Raw genomic sequence first — 23908 nt, 5'->3', positions numbered from 1 at the left:
GAGGTGAAAGGCGCTATGTGCAAGCGATACACCCGGCCGGCTATCCCGGGCTTATCCGCTTGTATTGCGTGCCACTACCTGGGACGATACCGGTTCCACCCGGAGGTTGTAGAACCTTGCAAAGGTGTTGGGTGTTGCCCAGCCCATGCTCTGCAAATGTCTGTTAGAGAGGCACCCCTGGCCAGGGCCCAGGAGGCCGCTACACCCCTGGAAGAATGGGCTCGTAGCGCTACTGGAGGCGGCACGTCCTGGGCGTGATATGCCATAGCTATGGCGTCAATGAGCCAGTGGGCGATCCTCTGCTTGGAGACAGTGCTTCCTTTCCGCTGTGCGCCAAAGCAGACAAAGAGCTGCTCAGAGATCCTAAAGCTCTGTGTGCAATCCAAATAGATATGTAAAGCATGCACCGGACACAGTAACGACAGGGCTGGGTCTGCCTCCTCCTGGTGCATCGCTCACAGGTTCACCACCTGGTCCCTAAAAGGGGTCGTGGGAACCTTGGGCACATAGCCCGGTCAGGGTCTCAGGATCACGTGAGAGTAGCCCGGACCGAACTCCAGGCTCATTTCGCTGACAGAGAACGTTTGCTGGTCTCCTACCCTCTTGATGGAAGTGAGTGCAGTCAGGACAGCAGTCTTCAAAGAGAGTGCCTTAACTCAGCTGACTGCAAAGGCTCAAAGTGGCTCTCTGTTGACCCTGAAGAACTACAGAGAGATCCCATGAGGGAACGAGGTGTGGTCTGGAGGGATTCAGCCTCCTGGTGCCTCTCAGGAACCTGATGATCAGGTCGTGCTTCCCTAAGGACTTACCGTCCACTGTATCGTGGTGTGCTGCTATAGCAGCAACGTACACCTTCAAGGTGGAAGGGGACAGCCGCCTTTCCCACCTCTCCTGCAGGAAGGAAAGCACCGATCCGACTGAGCATCTCTGGGGGTCTTCCCGTCGGGAAGAACACCACTTAGCAAACAGACACCACTTAAAGGCATACAGGCGCCTCGTAGAGGGGGCCCTAACCTGAGTGATCATGTCTACCACCGCGGGTGGTAGACCGCTTAGGTCTTCCGTGTCCCATCCAGGGGCCAGACATGGAGATTCCAGAGGTCTGGTCATGGGTGCCAGATGGTGCCCCGTCCCTAAGAAAGAAGGTCCTTCCTCAGGGGAATTCGCCGGGGGGGGGGGGCTGTCAAGAGGAGCGTGAGGTCCAAGAACCATGTCTGGGTGGGCCAGAAGGGTGCTACCAGGACAACCTGCTCCTCATCCTCTCTGACCTTGCAGAGTCTGTGCAAGTAGGCTCACTGGGGGAAATGCGTATTTGTGCAGGTCAGGGGGCCAGCTGTGTGCCAGCGCATCTATGCCGAGGGGTGCCTCGGTCAGGGCGTACCAGAGCGGGCAGTGGGAGGATTCTTGGGAGGCGAACAGGTCTACCTGTGCCTGTCCGAATCGACTCCAAATCAGCTGGACCACCTGAGGGTGGAGTCTCCACTCTCCCCTGAGGGTAACCTGCCATGACAGCATGTCTGCTGTAGTGTTGAGGTCGCCGGGGATGTGAGTGGCTTGCAGCAACTTGAAGTGCTGCTGACTCCAGAGGAGGAGACTGCAGGCGAGTTGTGACATACAACAGTTGACATATGCAGTTGATATATGCTATCGTTGCCATGTTGTCTGTCCGAACTAACACGTTCTTGCCCTGGATCAACGGCCGAAACCTCCGCAGGGCAAGAAGAATTGCCAACAACTCAAGGCAGTTGATGTGCCAATGCAGTCGCGGGCCCATCCACAAGCCGGCGGCTGCATGCCCATTGTAAACAGCGCCCCAGCCCATTTTGGAGGCATCTGTCATGACCACGACGCACCTGGAGACCTGCTCTAGGGTAACACCTGCCCGTAGAAACGAGAGGTCGGTCCAAGGGCTGAAAAGACGGTGACAGACCGGCGTGATGACCACGCGATGTGTCTCGTGGCGCCATGCCTATCTTGGGACTCGAGTCTGGAGCCAGTGCTAAAGCGGTCTCATATGCATCAACCCGAGCAGGGTGGCCACCGCTGAGGATGCCATATACCCCAGGAGCCTCTGAAAGTGTATCAGTGGAACCGGCGTTTTCTGTTTGAACGTCTTCAAACAGGCCAGCACCGACTGTGCGCGCTCATTCGTGACAGAGACTGAGTCCAACTCCAAACCGAGAAAAGAGATGCTCTGAACCGGGAGGAGCTTGCTCTTTTCCCGGTTGACCCGAAGCCCTAATCGGCTGAGGTGTGAGAGCACCAAGTCCCTGTGTGCACACAACATGTCCCGAGAGTGAGCTAGGATTAGCCAATCATCGAGATAGTTGAGAATGCGAATGCCCACTTTCCTTAACAGGGCAAGGGCTGCCTCTGCGACCTTCGTGAAAACGCAAGGGGACAAGAACAGGCCGAAAGGGAGGACTTGGACGGGTGCTTTGGGCACCCGCGCCAGGTGGCGGCGATCTGCAGGCATAGGTGCACCGCGAGCGCCTTTATCCACTGGGGGATTGCCGAATAGCCCTTGGGTAGTGAGGGCGGGGAAGCTGAAAAGATCAGGACCGGGAAGTAAAAAGTGCCTCCCACGACCTTGTCAGCCCTTCATGCACTTCCGGGAAGAAAGGAACGGGGGCGGGGCATGGCTTTGAGCGGCGCCAGCCTGTGGGCGGGCAACCGCACCCGAAGGGAGGAGCCCAGCTGAGGCTTCCGCGTCCGACTGGACGAGCCCGCTCTCCGATGCTGCGCTCGAGAGCTCATCACTTTTGCGGACTCATCATCCAATCATGTTAAAATGCAATTTTGCATGAAAAATTCTGAATCTATATACTGATTACCATTGTCTCATGTCTGCCAAACATGTTGAGTGGTCCAAATATTATCTGCAGCCTGAAACTGAACTTTTGACCGGATTTTAGGAGTGAATGCATTTGGCTGCATAGGAAAGCTATAAGATGCTCCCTGGCTCCCTAATTAGGGAATAACTTAACCTCCAATGTGCTGTCTGTCTGCACTGGTCTCAGAACAGTTTGAAATGGACCTTATTTTTATTCTAACTCTGTATAGAGCCTCTAAAAGCAACATTTTCCAGATTTTGAATGCCTCCATTGATTCTTGATATGATAATGCACAGTGAATATAGGATATTTTAAAGAAAATTAGCCTATAGTCTACGTACGTGGTCATTAACAGCATGACATTTCGTGATAAATCTATGACATTTTTAAAATGGCATATCGGATGAAACTAGACACTCTACTCTTTTAACTCAAAAAAGTTTTTAATGTAAAAACTTAATAAGGTTTCTTACCAGATGTAGTCATGTTGCCGTTTCTCCCAAAGACAAACTCAGCTGAGATCAGCGCCATGTTGTTTTGCCATATGGCTTGGTGTGTCAAAAGTTTAACCCTTTAATAACAGCCTAGAGTTTCCTGAACAGAGATCAGTCAGTTTAAATTAAGTTAAATTATGCATAGCCTTTTGCGAAGCCAAAACATAAAGTGCATGCATGTGGACGCGGGGTCTCAGGAGGTTAAAAAGCATATCTGTTGTTTTATTATTTTAAACTGTATGTCTAATGTTTTGTTTGGAATGTGTGCTTGTGCTTTCTTTCTTTCAAATAAGTGCCACTTTGTTTGATATTTTGTAATCTAATGCAATGACTTTCATACATTTTACTAAGTGTGACTTAAGTGCGCAAATACTTTTTGCCACTGTTTTTCCAGTATATATGATTGAATTTAGGATTCCCTTATACAGAATAGAGGATTCCTATTTTATCACTAGGCATGAGACATCATTTATGTTTAGTATATCTGACATTTTCCAGCGCAAAACTGAATAAGGGAAAAAATATGTTGCATGAAACAAACCTTCTGAACTCTCATTACATTCAGCATTTATTTATAAGAGGCTCTCGGGATTACAGCTGGCCAGATTTTGACAAAAGAGTGAAGATTGCCCAGATCTGAAGAGCAGTGGTGAGATCTTCTATTCCCAGAGAGTTCCATTACCCCCTTCTCATGGCTTCTGATGAAATGTCACAACTCAGGCAATAAAACAATAAATCTTTCTGATATTTACAGAGTAAATATCAGGAAGTAACCCCGATTTTGTTTTCAAAGGATGAAACAAAGTAACAGAAAGTAAGAGAAAATGGAATCTGTTTGAAACAGATGAGGACAAACTGAGGTGTCAATGAATAATAGACACCTTCCATAGACCGATGGTGCAAAATAAATAATATTCACTGAAAATTACAAAAATACCAGGGCTGTCAGGGCTGGACGGGAGGGCGAACTAGTGCAACATACAGTATATAATTCTTATATATTATAAATGTATGGCTGTTCTCTCAGTATATACCACTAACATGATTTACATAGAGTAAGAAAAATTATCACAGTTGAGTTGAGAATAATTCTGGGCTATGAGGAAAGGTTCTCGAACCTCCCTCACATTTCTTGTGGTCCCAAGTGAAAGAGATTCCAAGATTAAATGCCATGAAAAGATGAAGGTGCAAATTAAACCAGAATGCCATTAATTTCCATGTTTTGTTTCTGGTAATGGCTACAATTTTAATGACACTCTTGCTGACATGGCCTTGGCTCTTTGTTCCCATTACAAACTGCAATTATCTCCAAATTAAGCCCAGTACCACTAGTGGTGTCAACAGCTTACAACCCTCAAACCCTTCACATGAAATCCCACAGTTTAATAGACAAACACACATTTACATACTCATTAATGTAGATGTGGAGTGTTTAAAAGGCTCACATGTGAACCAAATTATAAATTCCATTTAGCAGGTCCACTAACCAGTTAGTAACCAAATTACCTTTGTCTCTTTCAAATGAGCAGAATCCATCTGCACATTCACCGCTGTGATCCTTTAACACTCTAAAATAAATTTAAATAAATTTAAGTAAATTAATAAAACAAAAACATAAAATATTGACCGTTTGGCTACACAATGAGAAAGAAATGTATCTAAAACATTAAAAATGTACAAGAATGCAACAATAATCCTTTTATGATTTATTATTTAAGTATGTTGATTGTGCAGCTACTTTATGTATTACACTAGATTATTCCTATAAGAGAATCAGTCTGACAAACCATTGGATATTGTTCTATAAACAGAGCAACAACATAAAGTTTGGATACATATAAATTAGAGCTGTCAGAATAAACGCATGCGATTAATTTAAATAGTTAACGCGTTAATATTTCTTAATCACGATTAACGCATTTATCATTAATACAGTATAAACACTGGTGTGAAGGGCGGAATCTTTGTAATGTGTCCACCCGGAGTCATTACTCTGACGCACACACCATAGTGCCAGAGCCCTTCTACCAAGGTGAGCCTACAAGCTTAGCATAAAATAGCATAACGCTGACAATCCTATAGACATTCTATGGGCGGAACTGTCTTAACACGCAAAAGTTGACCGTTACGTTCTCTCCTTTGATAGAGCCGCAGAGGTTGTTATCACTTTAAATAAAATAATCTCTGACAGCGCTTCCCTGTCAGTGATAAAATGATGGAGAAAGGAGCTTATTGCTATTTGGTGTACAAAACAAGCCCATATGGGACTTGTGACAGAAATCAAGTATTTTCATGTAAAGCGCATGGTGAGTTCAAAGCGGCACTCGACGCTGGTGTTGCTGCCCTGACGCTAATCTTGAATGCAGCTTAAAGATTGCTGTAAGAAAGCGGATAGCCACAGTATACCAGCAGATTAATACTGTTGATGATGAAAGTTTAAGAGATTGAATGCCAATTGCAATGAATATGCAACCTATGTGGCGGACTAGTTCTTTCAATTAGTCAAACTCCCACTTAGACTTTGGGAATCATTCAATATTACTTGAATTGGTGATATTTTAGTGCATTTCTATCTTTATACTGTGGAAGGCTTTGTTTGGAAAATTTTAATAAAGCATTATATTGCTACATATTGTTTTGTTTTCTTCCTAAGATGGAAATAAATACATTTTGACAAGAAAATCGTTTTATAAATAGTGTCAAATTTCAGCACTTTCAAATCTGCGATTAACTACAAAAAAATTATGCGATTAATCGCAATTAAAATTTGAATCGACCGACAGCACTAAGGTAAATATGTAATACAGAAGCTGAGGGATTCTCATTTGGATTCTTCATGGAGAAATGAAAGATGAAATGGATAAGATGTTTGTGGGACCTGAAGCTCTGTTAATGAGGCCAAAGGAGAAATGCTTGCAGCGAGAGAAAGCCATTTGTGATTGGAAATGCCACAGAGGTGCTCACAGAGTACATCAGTTTTCCAATCCTGCTTTTCTGGAGAACATGCACAAAGTATGCAAAAGAGTGAATCTTGGCAGAAGATCTCTTCACCACGAGAAGAATCACAAAGGAAAGTTTCTGATTAAAGATGGGCTCAAAATGCAAGACAGAATGGAGAGAAACAATAGAATGTCTAATTCAGCAAAGAAACACAATGTTTTGGATAATTTGTTGCAAGTAACGTAATAATTTGGCTAGAAATTATGAATTCTAACATTTGCTTTTTTGCGGCAACCCCCATTTTACCTTAACAGGGCCTGCCCACATTTTCAGCCATCCTGGTTCTGGAAGTATTTTTCCCATTAATTTTTCCATAGAAATTTCATATAACCCTTCATAAAAAGGTTTTAAGCCGAACCAAACCAACCAGTTCCAAGGTGAATCACAACATTACCAAAAGTATTTGAAAATCAGATAAAAAGACAAAGGTACAGTGTTTACTGAAAGGGATCTTGAAATACTCTTTTTTTTATAGTTTAAATATCTTCCCTGAGGTCCACTGATAATGTTAGTAACATATTTTTTGCACTAAAACAGTCATAATTTAGTAATATATGATCATTTTCCACCTTGTCTCTGGTCCTCTGTCTGAAACGCTTGGATTTGGCATACACGCCTTTGGTATAAAACTTCAACGTAAACACCCACTGTTCTGATTGGCTTACATCGTGCAGATCTTCAGATTTAGACATTTTTGAAACTCAATCTGAAGAGAATGAACAAGCTCCACAACATTATAAAACTAAATTTCTGGGGTTACACATAACACACATCCAACACATTGCATCTGAATATATTAAACTGTTCCTCTCAAGCACAACTGTTAACACTCACACCCTGTCTACACTGAACGCAAGAGTTGCATCACGTCAAAAGCAATAGAACCCATTATAATCAATGATGCTGTCTACAATGGAATCATCCATTGCGTCGACAGTAAATAGATGTCCCGTTACATTTTGCGCTGCACGTGCTGGCACTACTACTGCCAACATAACAAATAAATGGTTTTGAAAGTTCACGTCAACGCACCCGGTGAAGATAGCCTCAAGCCGTTCCGTCACATTAACGGTTATGCCGGTGTGAACAGGGTGTCAGCACCATAAACTATCAAACAGTCATGACATTTGAAATATTCATGAATGGAACTGTTTACTTACTGTTTTGCATTGGGTCCAAGTGCTTTTAACTGCTCCAACCATCAATAACAGTTCCTTTGCAAAGCTTGAATTTAAAAACGAGGCATTTTTGCAGCTTGGTTTAAATAAAAGCTTTTATTGCATTGGGGATTACGTTTTTAGTTCTGAAATTTACAGTATGTTTTTATAGTAGAAAGACCTCTTATATGTCAAAATATCTAGGACAGTGTGATTCCTCATGACATGACCCCTTTAAAGTCTTTAATGAGGGAATAACAATCCCATGAAGCACTGCGAATTACATAAATTAAAAATGAATAAAAAATAAAGTTGTTGATTGTAAGTATAGAATCAATATATTTAAGGTATATTGCAAAATATTAAAATATACGTATACAAATATATAAGTAGCTTGAAACAACCTGATTGCGTCATTCACAATGTGTCATGGAAGTGGGTGGTCACTGCAAAGCATTTTTGTTGCACTTTGTTTGCCTAGATAATCTGATTAGTGGATCTCTCTCTTCGATTAAAAAATAAATAAATAACATGAATACGTTGAAATAACAATGGCTGAATTCTTGGTTTCAAAAGAAGAATAAACTATCGATTACCAACCTTGAAACTCATGGTAGGTGTGTCATTAAAGATTTATGAGGTTTTGTTAAAAATCAATTCTCCTATGGACAAAATAAACAGGACTATGACTTTTGCAACCACATTGTTGCACTCTATTGTAGAGCCATATGGGGCCTTCTTGTTTTTCAATTGAAATGTCTAACGGTCAAAGACAGAACAAGAGATGACAATGACCTATGTATGAGTCTTCTTTTCTTCTCTTAATATTTTCTTTCTTTAAACTTAAATTTTGTTCCAAATGTTTCAGAATGCATTGTATTCTCATTGTTGCAATTGGACCATCCAGTGCAAATTCCATACAATACCACCACAATGTCCAACATGATCACTTGGGAAATCAATATGTTGCTTCTGAAAGTTTATGTACGCTGAAATCAACCCAGTTCAGCCAAATTATTGACAAGCGGCATCCACAAACTGACATTTTTGCATCAATTTAAATGTGAACACATTTCCCTCTAGCGCTACTCTAGCAACCTTGAAGAGACTGAATCTGTTTCCAGAATGTGAAAGTAATCACATTCTCAAAAACAATGGTGAGCAAGATTCGAAGGTTGCATTTTTGCATTAAAATTACGTTTTACTCCACTGACGGTTAGGTTTAGGGTTGGGGTTTGGGTTAGTGGGTAGAGTTAATAAAATATGCATTCCTGCAAGGCCATAACCACAATATACATTGATGGGGACAAGTCAAACAACTGTTTTCAATGAAGGTACGCACACTGCCACTCGCCATCTGTCGGCGGTGCCTAGCTACAACTCCAGAGGCTGCTCAAATTTCTGCCGCGACACGGAGCACAACTCGCATATTTTTCATTCAAATCATTAGCATGTACAGAAAAATTATTTTTAACAGGAAATGATCCTTACCTTTGCGATCTGCACACACCAGTTGAGCAGTAACTGGGAGCCAATGTTCTCCTGGTGCTCATGTACATAGTCCAGCAGACAGCCGTGGGGCATGAGCTGAGTGACCAGCTGGATAGTGGGACTCAAACAGACCCCCAACAGACGCACTAGATGAGGATGCTCCACGCTGGCCATTATCAGCGCCTCCTGGTAGTCAGAGACAGAATAGCTCAGTCTCACATGAAAATGCTACTCTAGTGACTCTCATTTTCCTACACCCAAACAAAATTTTTGTTGGTTCTTGTTCAGACAGGCAGCAAAAAAAAAAAAAAAAAAAAAAAAAAATATATATATATATATATATATATATATATATATATATATATATATATATATATATATATATGCCATCCTTTCTCATTTGTATGCTGCAGACTGCGACGAATGTGTTCAGATTTTGATAATCCCTGTATGACAAACATAAACAATTTTCACGCATGGTGAACCTATGCAAGTTTGCATTGTTACTATTATAATCAATGTGGATGGGCTGGTGAAAACGACTTCAGTCTGAGAAAAAATAAAAAAATAAATGAGATCCAGCCACATATAACTTGGAATTTGAAAAGTCAGCCTAAATAATTGTATTTAAGAAAAAATCTGATTTCCCCTGCAGTGTGAACAAAGCCTCAGCGTCTGTTTTAAATGTAGATTTAGAGGATTACGTAAAGCCTTTGTATGTTATCGCGTGTTTGAAGGAGGTAGAATACGTTTTAACAATAACAAAAACATAGAATACAATAACAATATAGTGTGAGATTTTTAGATAGCAATATTTTATGAATTGCAATTCTTTGCTCTTTACTCGACATGCTCGAATTGAACATGCCAACACACCTGTACAAAATGCAACATGCATGTTAGCTGTAAGGTTGGGCATGAGTACCCATATACTCGAGTATATTTATTAGAGTACTGTGATGATAGATCATAAACAAAATAGCTTTAATTTATTTATTTTTTTCAACTTTTAATTTACTGTTAATTTAATACGGTAATAGACAATCTGTCAACAAAACAGAAGTAACATTGCAATCTATATTATTTTAGTAATGTGACATAATTCTGAGTGAAACGGGATATTAAACGAGAAAACATGTAGAGCAGAACTTGATTTTATCCAGCACGATTTGATTGGATTGTGAAAAGTGGTCTCTATACTGTATGGATGGAATTAATGGAATAACGTAATAAGACCAGAAAAGAATTACAGGTGTTCCTAACACTATGCTTTTGCCCCCAATAGTAGAGATAAACTCCATTAGTGAAACTGACCTCACTGCTATACTGCCTCACTCAATTAGCTGTATGTGTGAAAGCGAGGAAGCGTGCATTCATAAATGCACATATACGATATACATATTTATGTGTTCAATGCAACAGAGATAGACTTGGATACATGTCTTTCATTAATAGACCTGAATTATGTATGTGCATAGATAACAGCATACACAACATGCACACACGCAGATATACATGCACAAAGGAATTCTTAGGCAATCAAATTTAGCATATGAGGCTGGGTTTTAAAGGAGCCTGACTTCTCTGTGAGGCTCGGGAGAGAGAAAAAAGAAAGAGAGAAAAGGAGCGATGCTGCTACTTGGCAACTGACTGTTATTAGTCAATTCCCTTTGCAGCCTGTACCTTCCTGTTCCTGCATTTTATTTTATTTTTTTAACATATTTGAAGTCAACAAGCACTGAATAACGTGGCAACCTGCTTCTGAGACCGTCAGTCCACGCATCTTATCACGTGGCTCGCTGTGCATGACACCGTGGAGACTCACAGCATGTGGAGAATCATGCTACTCTCTGCGATCCACACACAAATTACCACGCGCCCCATTAAGAGCAAGAACCACTAATCACAACCACGAGGAGGTTCCCGCATGTGACTCTACCCTCCCTAGCAACCGGGCCAATTTGGTTGCTTAGGAGACCTGGCTGAAGTCACTCAGCACACCCTGGATTCGAACTAGCAACTCGAGGTGGTAGTCAGTGTCAATACTCGCTGAGCTACCCAGGCCCCCACTTGATCTGACTCATTAAATTTACTTTCATTGGTGTAACCTAATTTGTCAAAGATTTAAAATAGATTTTTTTTTCTTTTAAAAATGAAAATTCTGCCATAATTTGCTCACCCTTTTGTTTCAAACCTGTATGACTAGCTTTCTAACTATATAACTTTCTGCCTAATACTCTGCCTAACAATGCTAACATTCTGTCTAATGTCTCCTTTTTTCATGGGTGAAAGATGTTTTATTGTTATGTTTTATTTGTTTGGAGAGGCTTTTGGACACATGGAGAAATTTTTGGACACTATGATAAATTATTTTTGTAATGCTGTAACTTTTGATTGCTTTGTCATATCAACAAAAAATAAATTCTCAGATACAGTTGACATGAATGGAAACAAAACAAAAGCAGTTTTTCAGAGCCACCTTATTTATACCCAGATATATACAGTATAATGTCAAATCAGAAAAATAAGGTGGAAAAAAGCTAATTTTTGGCTAATTTTTCTTCCAGCAGTTTCTTAGGATGAGAGTCTCAGAATGTATCATAATCTATATCATTAAAAAATTAGAAAAGTTTTCTTTACAATGATACCAAACTCTTGACTCTCCTTGTTTTTGTTTTTTTTCTTTTTAGTTATAAGCCTTTAAATTTGGGTATGCCACTGAAACAGGAAATCTTTAAAAACAGAGCTTAAACCTTGAACCTTGAACCTTCAGAGCTTAAAGGGTTAACTCACATCCATAAACTCCACATTGGCTTTAGGTCCTGTGCTTTCATTGAGTATCTTTATGGCCACTGGAATCTTCACAGTTTCCCCTTCTGGAACCCAGATTCCCTTATAAACAAGTCATCGGAAGCAGTCAATTACAATCTACATCATATAAATAATTAATTAGGAAACAGATTCAATTCATATACACACACACAAATGTACAGCCTGAATGTAGTACCTTATAAACAGTACCAAATGCACCAGTTCCCAGGATCTTGACCCTCTTAAGCTCAGTTTCCTTCAATATACGTAGTTGAGCCTGGTTAGGTGCTGTACCACTCGGTGTCAATGGCTCCACCAACTGCTTAAACAACCAAGTCTTAGATCAGTCACAACAAATTACCCAAAAAGGAATTAAAATTAAGTCTTTATTAACTCACCCTTATGTTGTTAGACAGAATGTTAGATGCTGACAGCCTCAGTCCCCATTCACTTTCATTGCATGATTTTTCCATACAATGAAAGTGAATAGTAAATGAGGCTGTCATTCTGCCAAACAACTCCTTTTGTGTTCCACGGAAGAAAAAAGTCATATGGGTTTGGAACAACATGAGGGTGAGAAAATGATGACTGAATTTGTATTTTTGGTCAACTATACCTTTAAAAAAACTCCAAAAAACTTCCAAAAAAGTCCAAATGAAGCTCATAAAAGCTTCATATGGGCAGATTTTTGGTACAGAGTCTGTTAATGCAGTAATTTCAGAGCCCCAAAAGGATGAAAAAATAAATAAAAAATAAGCTATTAGATGTTTCTGGATATTTTGAGTAAACAGTTGGGAAGGGAGCCGAGCTGGAAAAGATGAGAGTTGAAGAAAGGAGGGAAAGATTGAGAGGGATGTATAGCTACATAATTGTTAAATCCAACGTGGCATTTGTAGTTTCATTAGGGCTGGAGAGCTGGCTTAAAAGATAAAACAGTGTGTGTAGGTTTGTGTTTGTGTGTGTGGTAGATTTGGACATATTCAGATATTGCAGACCTGTGTAAGGAAAGAACCAATGTATTTCAGCCACTATGGGAGTTAGGAAATTTTTTTTTTAGAATCAATAAACTAACATGTCATCTCAAAAAGTTAATTGTAATAAAAGGGATGTAAAGGGTTAGTTCACCCCGAAATGCTTATGTATGACTTTCTTTCTTCTGAGGAACACAAAAGAAGAAGTTTAGCTAATACTGATTCTGTCAAGCTCCAAAACTTACAAAAAAGCACTATAAAAGTAGTCTGTATGACTCACGTTCAATATCCTAAGTCTTCTGAAGCCATACAATAGCTTTGTGTAAGGAATAGAGAAAAATTCAAGCCATTATTCACTGATAATCTTCCCCTCCATCATAGCTCTCAAAGAAAAGTTTGTGCATATACAGATATAATACAATGTCAAGATACAATGTGCAAAGTTTGATGTCATTCAAAGCCAAACGCCATCAAGTGAGCATTCAGCTAAACCTCTCATCGTGTGTTCCATTGAAGAAAGGAAGTCATATTGGTTTGGATCAACATGGGGTGAGTAAATAATGACATCATTTTTTGTTTTTGGTAAAAAAAACACCTCAGGTAACCTGGTGTTCACACAAGGAATAGCCTTGGGAGAACTTCAGGTTAACTGAAGTGGGTTTTTCATGTAATAGGTTTACTAAAATAAATTGCTTTGGGTGAAAATGTCTGATAAATGACAAAATAAAATATATTGGTATGTTCTGCTGAGCATTCTAATACAACTGTATTCTTTAGGAAATTCCTGCTTTTTATAGCCTTCCCAATATGGCTGAGAATGTTTGTTTAAATTGAGGAAAAACTCTTGTCAACAGCTAAAATAATGAACTTTTGGCTCTAAAAAAATGGTTCTCATTTATAAAAAAAAAAAAAAAAAAAAAAAAAAAAAAAACAGTGATCTTCCATAACACCTTATATACTGTATAGTACAGCCAGCCCACTCTGCATTTTCTATCTTAGGTAATGGAGCAGGCAGTTTTATGGTGACATTTTAACTGTACATAGACCAATGGATTTATCTGTACACTTGTATATTTGGTTATCCGTTATTTATGACTAACCGTTAAGTTAAGTGACCAATCACAGCACAAAATGCAGACTAAACAGACACAATGAGGAGTTGTCCATCTCTGTGGTGCTAAAACTCAGTATTTAGATTTAGCATTAGAGGGAGCTGTCCATGTAGGTGGTGCTGAAACACATCAGAGGAACATCTGTCAAATAGAATATAATTTTTACAGCCAATATGTGTAAAAGGACAATGTACTGTATTGATAGAGATTAAAGTGGAATTAAAGGAATGCTCCAGGTTTAACACAACTTGATCAACAGTGTCTGTGGTATTTCGACTGATTTACAGTTTACTGTAAAGTACAATGGAAGACTATGTGATAAGGCAATTCAAAGGGTTAAAAAGCATACATGCTCATGTCATATTTTTATGGCACTTATATAAATTCTTCCACACAAAAATGTGTGTTAATTTAAGCTTTAAAATTGCCTAAATCATCCTTTTAGTGGTGGGATTACTTTTCTTGATGGATGAGCTTCTGATGTGTTATTAACATGGTTCACCTGTGTGGATTTTTCTATATGTAAACAGTCCTTTCTGGTAATCTTGCACGAATCATGTGAAAGTAACATGGTCATGACATGAGCTGAAAAACTGCACATGACTTTGCACACACAAACAATATATTTTAACAGCATTTATTAATCTTGGTTAATGTTAATTTATAAAAATGCAATTGTTTATTGTTAGTTCCTGTAAGTTACATAATGCATGAACTAATGTTAACATATACAACTTTTAAAATTGTATTAGTATTTTAACAAATACAAACTTAATCTAAGGTGTAACCATTTATTTCAGTGCAGTGTTTTGCCCCATAGACTTCCATTCTAAGTGCATTACTATGAACACTATTTTTGCTTGTTTTTACTAAATAACCGACAAGTCTAAATTATTTTAAGTGGTAAACAGCAGCATCTGACCAATGCATGTTTTTTGAGAAACACTGGCAGGTCTAGCTCTCTCCTTCTCCTGTTCTTGTTGGCACAATCGCATCACTTTCTACTTGAACAGAGGCCTCAGGTTTTCTGAAACGGTTTTCAGGCTTCTGGTGTGTGAGTGCCTCTGTCAGTTTTTGGATACAGGACATCTTCTCAGGCTGACAGCTGTCTATAACATTGATGCTCCACCTGAAAATTATCCAAACCAGCATTGACAGCCCATGTTTTTTTAATAAGCTGCCCAGTTATTCAGGGGAACAGGGCTATGCATTAACCCAACAAACCTGCCATGCATATAAGGAAGGCCCTCCTCTGAATACTTTATATGCTGTGTGCTGGGGAATTCTGATGTCCAACACTTACCAAAAAAACTAAACTAATAAAAAAGCAGGAGGTAAGGTAAGGAATGCAATGCGATGTAAATGTAAGAAAATGTAAGATATGATTATAGTTACAGTACCTGTATATAAGGTATATGTGTACAAACGGCTCTCACCTCTGTCTCCAGGAAGCGGCGTAAAGTTCTCTTTTTCTTAATGCTCTTGCGGCGGACATAAACGGCCACACCAAGAGCAATGACGACCATCACGAAGAGAGTCCCGATTAACCCAGCAGCAATCAGAGGAGTCCTGGATGATATGTGATAGATTAACAAGTAGTTATCAAATCAATTATACAACCCTGATGATGGCTTTCTAAGTCGCAACAGTTTGTGGAATGTTTTTAACCTAATTACCCATGATATAATAAAGTATTTTTCAAATTTATACCCTACTTTGAGTGCCTTGGACTTCTAGATATTAAGTGTTCTTATTATATTTGTTTTATAATTTATGTTTTTGTTGTTGTTGAATTTAAACATTGCGAAAGTAATTTCACAATATGTTCTATTTTATTTATATCAATTATTCTTATTTGTCTGATTTCTACTACATTTTTTTCCTTTTTCATAGCTGCACTATCTTTAATAATGGGTAAAAATGGAAAGAGATCTATGGATTGTGAGTAATAAAAAAATAGACTTGTATTTACTTACATTGTATCAATTCTATATATACCATATTGTATGTAATATTATTATATTTTTATTACTCTTTTTTGTTTTTATACATTGCAAGAGTAATTTCACAACATATTATATTTTGTTTATATCAGTTTTGTTTATTCTTCTGATCTTTACTAAAATGTGTTGTTTTTCAGAGCTGCACTATCATGAAAATGGAACAAATTGGGCAATATATCAATTCTGTATATACTATACCATGTTGTATGTAAACTGTAACACTGTGGCCTAACCAAGTTTCCAGTGAAAAATAACGTGTCTGTCCACAATGAACCACTGCCAATCAGCACAAATCTGATGTTTAATAAAATGTACGTGTGGAGCAAGATTTTAGACTAATGAGATTTCACTGTGGTTGGGACTATCTGGTTAGGACACGGTGTGATAGTTTAAAAGCAACATGTTTAATGACTTTAATTTATAGACTGAGGCAGGGTATTAGATTTAGAATGTAGACTCTTACCTGTCCAACATACCAACACAATCTTGTACTCGGGGTCCAGTGCAACTATAACACAGAAAGTCACATCTAAGCTATATTTGCAATTCCCAAAGAAAATACCTATGTTTGCAAGGCAGAGTTATCGGTTTATGGTAACAACAATGCGAGAATGTCTATGCACTCTAAAGGTGGATATATCTGAATCGGATTGAGCTTTATTGCCAAGTATGCTTACACACACAAGGAATTTGTCATGGTGACAGAAGCTTTCAGTGCAAAGAGAACGCAACCATATATACATACTGTGCATACAAACATATACATTTAAACATATATGCATATAGTGGCATAAAAAAAGATATAACAGATAAAAAAAGAGAAATATACAATAGAGCAATAATGTTGTTCGAATATTTTATATACAAATATACAGTTATGAGCAGGTGATGTAATGTATTAAAGAAGTGGTTGGATATGTTAAAGAATATAAATGAAATATGGATATACTGTAAGTAGGAATGGATTGATTGAATATTGCACATGGTTGTATTGACAAAAAGGAAAGTATTTGGGGGCAGTTTTAACTGTTCATGAGGTGGATGGCCTGAGGGAAAAAACTGTTCCTGTGCCTGTTCTGTAGTGCCAGCCAGAGGGCAACAGTTCAAAAAGGAAGTGTGCTGGGTTAATGGGGTCAGGAGTGATTTTACCAGCACTTTTCGTCACTCTGGATGTTTACAGTTCTAGCAAGGTGGGTAGGGGAGCGCAAATATTCCTCCCAGCAGTCAAAACTATCCTTTGAAGTCCTCTGATGTATGACTTGGTAGATGAACCAAACCAGACAGTTATAGAAGTGCAGAGGACAGACTCAATGATTGCTGAGTAGAACTGTATCAGCAGCACCTGTGGCAGGTTGAACTTCCTCTGCTGGCATAGGAAGTACAACCTCTGCTGGGCCTTTTTCAAAATTGAGTCTATGTGGGTCTCCCACTTCAGGTCCTGTGAGATGGCAGTACTCAGGAACCTGAATGACTCCCCTGCTGCCACAGTGTTGTTCAGAATGGTGAGCGGGGTTAATGTTGGGGTGTTCCTCCTAAAGTGCTGTGGAGTTTTGTGTTCCTTGCCACAGTCATTTTCAGGTTGCTCACAGGTGTTCTAAATACAATTATTATTTAATTATTTAATTTTTATACACAATTTACAATCATATTTAATCAAACTACACAATGATCACTCTAAGACTTTATAGATATTACAGTTTCATTTTTTGTTAATGCATGATTTTCTGTAAAGCTGCTTTGAAACGATGTGTGTTGTGAAAAGTGCTATACAAATAAAAATGACTTGTCTTAAAATCCACAATCATCTCCACTGTTTTGAGTGTGTTCCAGGTTGTTTTGACTGCACCAGACAGCCAGCTGTTCAACCTCCCTTCTGTATGCAGACTCATCATCATCTTGGATGAGGCCGATGACTGTAGTGTCATTTGCAAACTTCAGGAGCTTGACTGAGTTTGTGTACAGGGAGAAGAGTAGTGGTGAGAGCACACATCCCTGGGGGGCAACAGTGCTGATTGTACATGTGCTGGAGGTGAATTTTCCCATTCTCACTAGCTGCTGCCTGTCCGTCAGAAAGCTGGTGATCCACTGACAGATAGAGGCAGGAACAGAGAGCTGGGTTCATTTAGTCCATAGGAGAGCGGGGTTGATGGTGTTAAAAGCCGAACTGAAGTCAACAAATAGTATCCTTGCATAAGTCCCTAGTCTGTCTAGATGTTGAAGTACGTAAAGCAGTCCTATATTGACTGCATCATCCACAGACCTGTTTGCTCGATAGGCAAACTGCAGGGGATCCAGGAAGGGTTCAGTGATGTCCTTCAGGTGGGCCAACACCAGTCTCTCAAATGACTTAATGACCACAGACATTAGAGCGACGGATCTGTAGCCATTGAGTCCTATGATTTTGGGTTTCTTTGGGAGGAGGATGATTGTGGAGCATTTAAAGCCACAGAGAACTTCACACTGCTCCAGCAATCATTTGAAGATCTGTGTGAAGATGGGGGCCAGCTGGTCAGAACGGGATTTTAGACAAGTGGGTGAAACACCGTCTGGGCCCTGTGTTTTTCTTGTCTTCAGTTTCCAGAAGACCCAGCACACATCCTCTTCATAGATCTTAAGTGCAGGTTGAGTATCAGGAGAGGGGAGGAGGGTGGTTGCAAACAGTGTAAATGTTTGTGTGCTGTGAAGTTCGGAGCGGGTGTGGGGTGTGTGACTGGGCTTTTCAAATCTACAGTAAAACACATTCAGTTCATCAGCCAGTTGTTGATTCTATACAGGGGATGGTGTCTTGTAGTTAGTAAAGTCTTTCAGGCCTCTCCACACTGTTGTAGAGTCTTTAGCTTTTCAGAATAGCTTCATTTAGCCACTCTAATCTCCTTTGTCAGTCTGTTTTTGGCTTGATTGTACAAGATTTTATCCCCACTTCTGTAAGCATCCTCTTTGGCCTGACAAAGCTGCCTGAGTTTTGCTGTAAACCATGGTTTGTCATTGTTGTATGTTAAATAAGTCCTAGTAGGACTGCACATATCCTCACAGAAACTGTTATATGATGTCACAGTATCTGTGGGCTCATCCAGGTCTGTGGCTGCAGCCTCAAAAACACTCCAATCAGTGCAGTCAAAGCAGGGTTGTAGGTCCAGCTCTGCTTCATTGGTCCATCTACAGTCCTTACTATAGGTTTAGCTGATTTTAGGTTCTACCTGTAGATCGAAAGAAGATGAACCAGACGGTGATCAGAGAGTCCCAAAGCTGCTTCAGGGACAGAGCGATATGCATACTTTATTGTTTTGTATCAATGATCCAGTGTATTTCTGTCTCTGGTGGTGCATGTAATGTGCTGTTTGTATTTGGGAAGTTCACGTGTGAGATTTTTCTTGTTAAAATCTACAAGGATAATAATAAGTGAGTCCGGGTATTGTTGCTCCGTGTCTGTGATGTTATCAGCCAGCTGTTGCAGCGCTGTGCTCACACACGCGTGTGGAGGAATATAAACACTCACAAGAATACACGAGAAAAACTCCCGCAGCGAGTAGAAAGACTTACAGTTTATGAAGAGCGCCTCTAAATTAGTATAGCACATCTTCTTCAGCATTGTTACATCTGTACACCAACATGTAAAACATGTTCCACCACCTCTCGTTTTCCCTGTTAACTCTGCGGTGTGATCCGCTCTGAACAGCTGGAAGCCTGGTAGATGTAATGCGCTGTCCGGAATGGCTTCACTAAGCCAGGTTTCCGTGAAGCACAATGCAGCTGAATTTGCAAAGTCCTTATTTTGTGGGTGAGGAGAAGTAATTCGTCCATTTTGTTAGGAAGAGTGTGGAGATTCACTAGATGGATGCTTGGCAGCGCGGATCAAAAGCCATGCCGTCGGAGCTTGACCAGTGTGCCAGCTCGCTTCCCACGTTTGCGTCTTTTAACGTGCTTATGTGGTGATGTAGTGGACTAAAGCACTGAACTGTTAAGCAGAAGGTTGTTGGTTCAATCCCCACAGCCACCACCATTGTGTCCTTGAGCAAGGCACTTAACTCCAGGTTGCTCCACGGGGATTGTCCCTGTAATCAGGGCACTGTAAATTGCTTTGGATAAAAGCATCTGCCAAATGCATAAATGTAAATGTTATACAGCACCTTTGCTACTCCAACTAAAATGTCCAACAGAACATCCAAATAATCAAAAACCAGCAAAAGATTTTCTGGTGTGTGCTGCAGAATATTAAGCAGCTCATCTCTGGTAAAACTGATTGGAAACAAATGACTAAACACAGGACAAACAAACAAAAACAGCAAAAGTACTGGAAAGCTCTATACTGAGGCAGTCATCACTGTATACTGCCTTTATACTATATACCTATATACTATATGGTTACATACATTAGAAAAAGAAAAGACCAATCACAATTTAGTATGCACATAAATGTTGGAAAGAAGACTAATTCTTCAGTACGGAAATATTGAAATAATGCCATCACTGTCAATTACATTTGAAATTAGGTCTATGGGAGATATCAAACTTTAATCTTAAAATTCTTTAAAAGTATAAAATTTTAAAAGATCAAAACAGATAGTACAGTTAAAGGAATAGTTCAACCAAAAATGAAAATTCACAATCTAGTCACCTTCATGACTTACCAAACCCATATGGCTTTCTTATTTATGTAGCATACAAAAGAAGACGTTTCAGTTAATATCTCTGGCCGTATTCAGGCCACATCCACACTAATATGTTTAATTTGAAAACGCATCTTTTTCTCTACGTTCTGGCCTTACGTCCACAGTGTGACAGCATTTTTGACAGCGAAAACAGAGCTTTCCGAAAATGCTCTCCCAAGTAGAGAAATTTGAAAATGCAGTCTTCGCATAGTAGTGTGGACAGGGAAAATGGAGATAACTTCAAACAGTGCTGTCATTGAATTGTTTGATCGCGATTAATCGCATAATTTTTCATAGTTAATCGCGATTAAACGCAGATTTTGAAAGTGCTGAAATTTATTCTATATATCATTGTGTGACTCCATGTCCACATGTGTGGACATTGTATTTTGACATTGTATGTGTGGACATTGTATGCAACGCGTAATTTAAATTGATAAAAACCAACTAAATAGTGTTCACAAGACTCTCGGCGCACTGATAAACATGATGCCACATATGTGGAAATTGGCACCGCATTTCCTCAAAAGTAGAAAAAACATGTTAGTTATTTTAAATAACTTTTAACTCTAACACATCTGTGGGTCATTTCACTTCATTTTAATATACATTTTGTTATGTTTTATTTTGTTATCACTGTACAATACAATTCTATTTAATAACATTAGTAAATGCATTCCTATATATTTACTGTGCATTTTCACATTGAGAATAAATGGGCTCATCTAAAAGGCTTTATATGGAGCTAGGATGAAAATAAGTTGCATTTTGAACTGTTCTGAGACCAGTGCAGACAGACAGCAGACTGGAGGTCAAGTCATCCTATAATATATTCAATAACATACTCAAATCAGCCCATCTGGCACCAACAATCATGCCACGCCCCAAAACACTAATATCATTTTTTTTCCCCATTCTGATGGTTGATGTGAACATTAACTGACACTCCTGACCCATATCTGCATGGTTTTATGCACTGCAATGCTGCCACATGATTGTCTGATTAGATAATTGCATGGATGATTGTTGGTGCCAGATGGGCTGGTTTGAGTTTTTCTGTAACTGCTGATCACTTGGAATTTCACACACAACAGTCTATAGAATTTACTCCAAATGGTGCTAAAAACAAAAAACATCCAGTGAGCGGCATTTCTGTGGATGGAAACACCTTGTTGTTGAGAGAGGTCAACAGAGAATGGCCAGACTGGTTCAAACTGACAAAGTCTACGGTAACTCAGATAACCGCTCTGTACAATTGTGGTGAGAAGAAAGGCATCTCAGAATACTATTCAAAGATGTGGGTTGGTGCTGTTTTGGTAATATTAGGCAAGAGGTTTTAATGTTGTTGCTGATCGGTGAAAATAATAGTCTTAAACATTAATTTCAAATCAGGATAACTGCCCCCTGACAGAACATGATTAGCATAATGGAGAAAATCAAACTAAATACATTAAATTGAACTATTAAGGTAAAAAATAATTACCTTTCTCAGATTTGTGAGTACTGTACATATAACTATAAACCTACATATGTAGAGTGACCGTGCTGCAGGAAACTGTTCTGTCTGCTATCAAATCCCTCCGGCTCATGCGTCTAAGGCTGAACGCAGTAACCAAGATGGCTTTACCCACATGGGCAATTAGTTTACTACTGTGAGCATATTGTGCTTGATAGATTTAAACAGTTATAGGAGGAAAAGAAGCTTGCAAATACATTTAAGTGCAAACACAATCATAAAGTCTTACCCCTGGGTGCAGTTGGGGTGGCAGGGATGACACTCGTTGTTGGTCTCAGCATATTTGAAGATAAAGCTGTTTGCTCCCTGAAGACCATCAGGGCATTTTTCCACACAGTTGGGCCCATCTTTGAGATGCAGACACTTCGTACAGTGGTCTGGACCCTATAATATGAGGACAGAGAGAAAGAAATGGAAAAGGAAAGACAGTGAAGATAAAAACACATATGAGGTAACCCCCCGATAGTCAAAACAAGCAAGTACAGCTGATATAGCTTTTAGGCTCTTACCGGGCCATGGCAGGTCAAACTTTTATCTCCGGACTTTTCACACTGGCTGTCACACTCCACACAAACAGAGTCATTGGCAAACTCTCGAACATCTCTAGAATGGATGGACAACAATAGCTTTATGATCATGTAGCTCAATTGGTAGAGTTTGGTGATGGCAACATCAAGGTCATGGGCTTAATTCCCAGGGAATGCACATTTTGTATACCTAGAATGTTTCCATTTTGGGAGTGTAGAGTTTCTCAAGAGCTCTATGGTCTGCATGGCATCAAATACGGTATCTTTGTATCTAAATACAGACTAGTGGCTATTCTAAGTCTAAATCTGGGATGATTAATATTAACAGGAATAGTACACCCAAAAATGAAATTCTCTTATTATTTACCCACCCGTAATGCCATCCCAGATGTGTATGAGTTTCTTTCTTCTGTTGAACACAAACACATATTTTTAGAAGAATAGCTATAGGTCCATACAATGCAAGTCAACAGGGTCCAAAACTCGAAGCTCCAAAAAGCATGCAGTGCATTCAGGAAGTACTCAGACCCCTTAATTATTTTTGACATTCTGGTATGTTGCAGCCTTATGCTAAAATGATTTCAATTATCTTTTTTTTCACATTAATCTACACTCCATACCCCATAATGACAAAGCAAAAACCAGATTTTTGATAACTTTGCAAATTTATTAAAAAGATAAAACTGAAAAATCACACGGACATATGAATTCAGACTCTTAACTCAGTACTTAGTTGAAGCACCTTTGGCAGTGATTACAGCCTCAAGTCTTTTTGGGTATGATGCAACAAGCTTTGCACACCTGGATTTGGGGATTTTCTGCCATTCTTCTCTGCAGATCCTCTCAAACTCTGTCAGATTGGATGGGGACCGTCAGGGGACAGCCATTTTCAGGTCTCTCCAGAGATGTTTGATTGGGTTAAAGTCTGGGATCTGGCTGGGGCACTCAATGACATTCACAGAGTTGTCCCTAAGCCACTCTTGCTTTGTCTTGGCTGTGTGCTTAGGGTTAATGTCCTGTTGGAAGGTGAACCTTCGGCCCAGTCTGAGATCCTGAGCGATATGGACCGGGTTTTCATAAAGGATATCTCTGTATTTTGCTGCATTCAGCTTTCTTTCAACCCTGACCAGTCCCCCACAGCAGGATGCTACCACCACCATGCTTCACCGTTGGGATGGTATTGCGCAGGTGATGAGCGGTGCCTGGTTTCCTCCAGACATGACACTTGGAATTAAGGCCAAACAGACCAGATAGTCTTGTTTCTCACAGTCTGAGAGTCCTTTAGGTGCTTTTTTGCAAATTCCAAGCTGGCTTTCATGTGTCTTGCACTGAGGAGAGGCTTC

General features: G+C 39.7%; 1 protein-coding gene across 1 annotated transcript in view; it reads right to left on the bottom strand.

Annotated features, from left to right (window-relative positions):
* Nucleotides 1-23908, bottom strand: part of LOC127444344 (receptor tyrosine-protein kinase erbB-4-like) — a 235374-nt gene that overhangs the window by 20265 nt on the left and 191201 nt on the right. The window contains exons 14-20 of the mRNA XM_051703647.1: nt 22548-22641; nt 22268-22422; nt 16337-16381; nt 15307-15439; nt 11984-12106; nt 11770-11868; nt 8977-9162 (exon numbers count right to left, since the gene is read on the bottom strand). Of these exons, the coding sequence (XP_051559607.1) occupies nt 8977-9162; nt 11770-11868; nt 11984-12106; nt 15307-15439; nt 16337-16381; nt 22268-22422; nt 22548-22641 (835 nt within the window). The remainder of the gene's footprint in view (nt 1-8976; nt 9163-11769; nt 11869-11983; nt 12107-15306; nt 15440-16336; nt 16382-22267; nt 22423-22547; nt 22642-23908) is intronic.

Source organism: Myxocyprinus asiaticus, chromosome 7, assembly GCF_019703515.2.
Source record: "Myxocyprinus asiaticus isolate MX2 ecotype Aquarium Trade chromosome 7, UBuf_Myxa_2, whole genome shotgun sequence".
In the NCBI taxonomy this organism is placed as follows: Eukaryota; Metazoa; Chordata; class Actinopteri; order Cypriniformes; family Catostomidae; genus Myxocyprinus; species Myxocyprinus asiaticus.
Note: the sequence above shows the minus strand (reverse complement) of the source record. Positions and strands in the feature narration are given on the sequence as shown.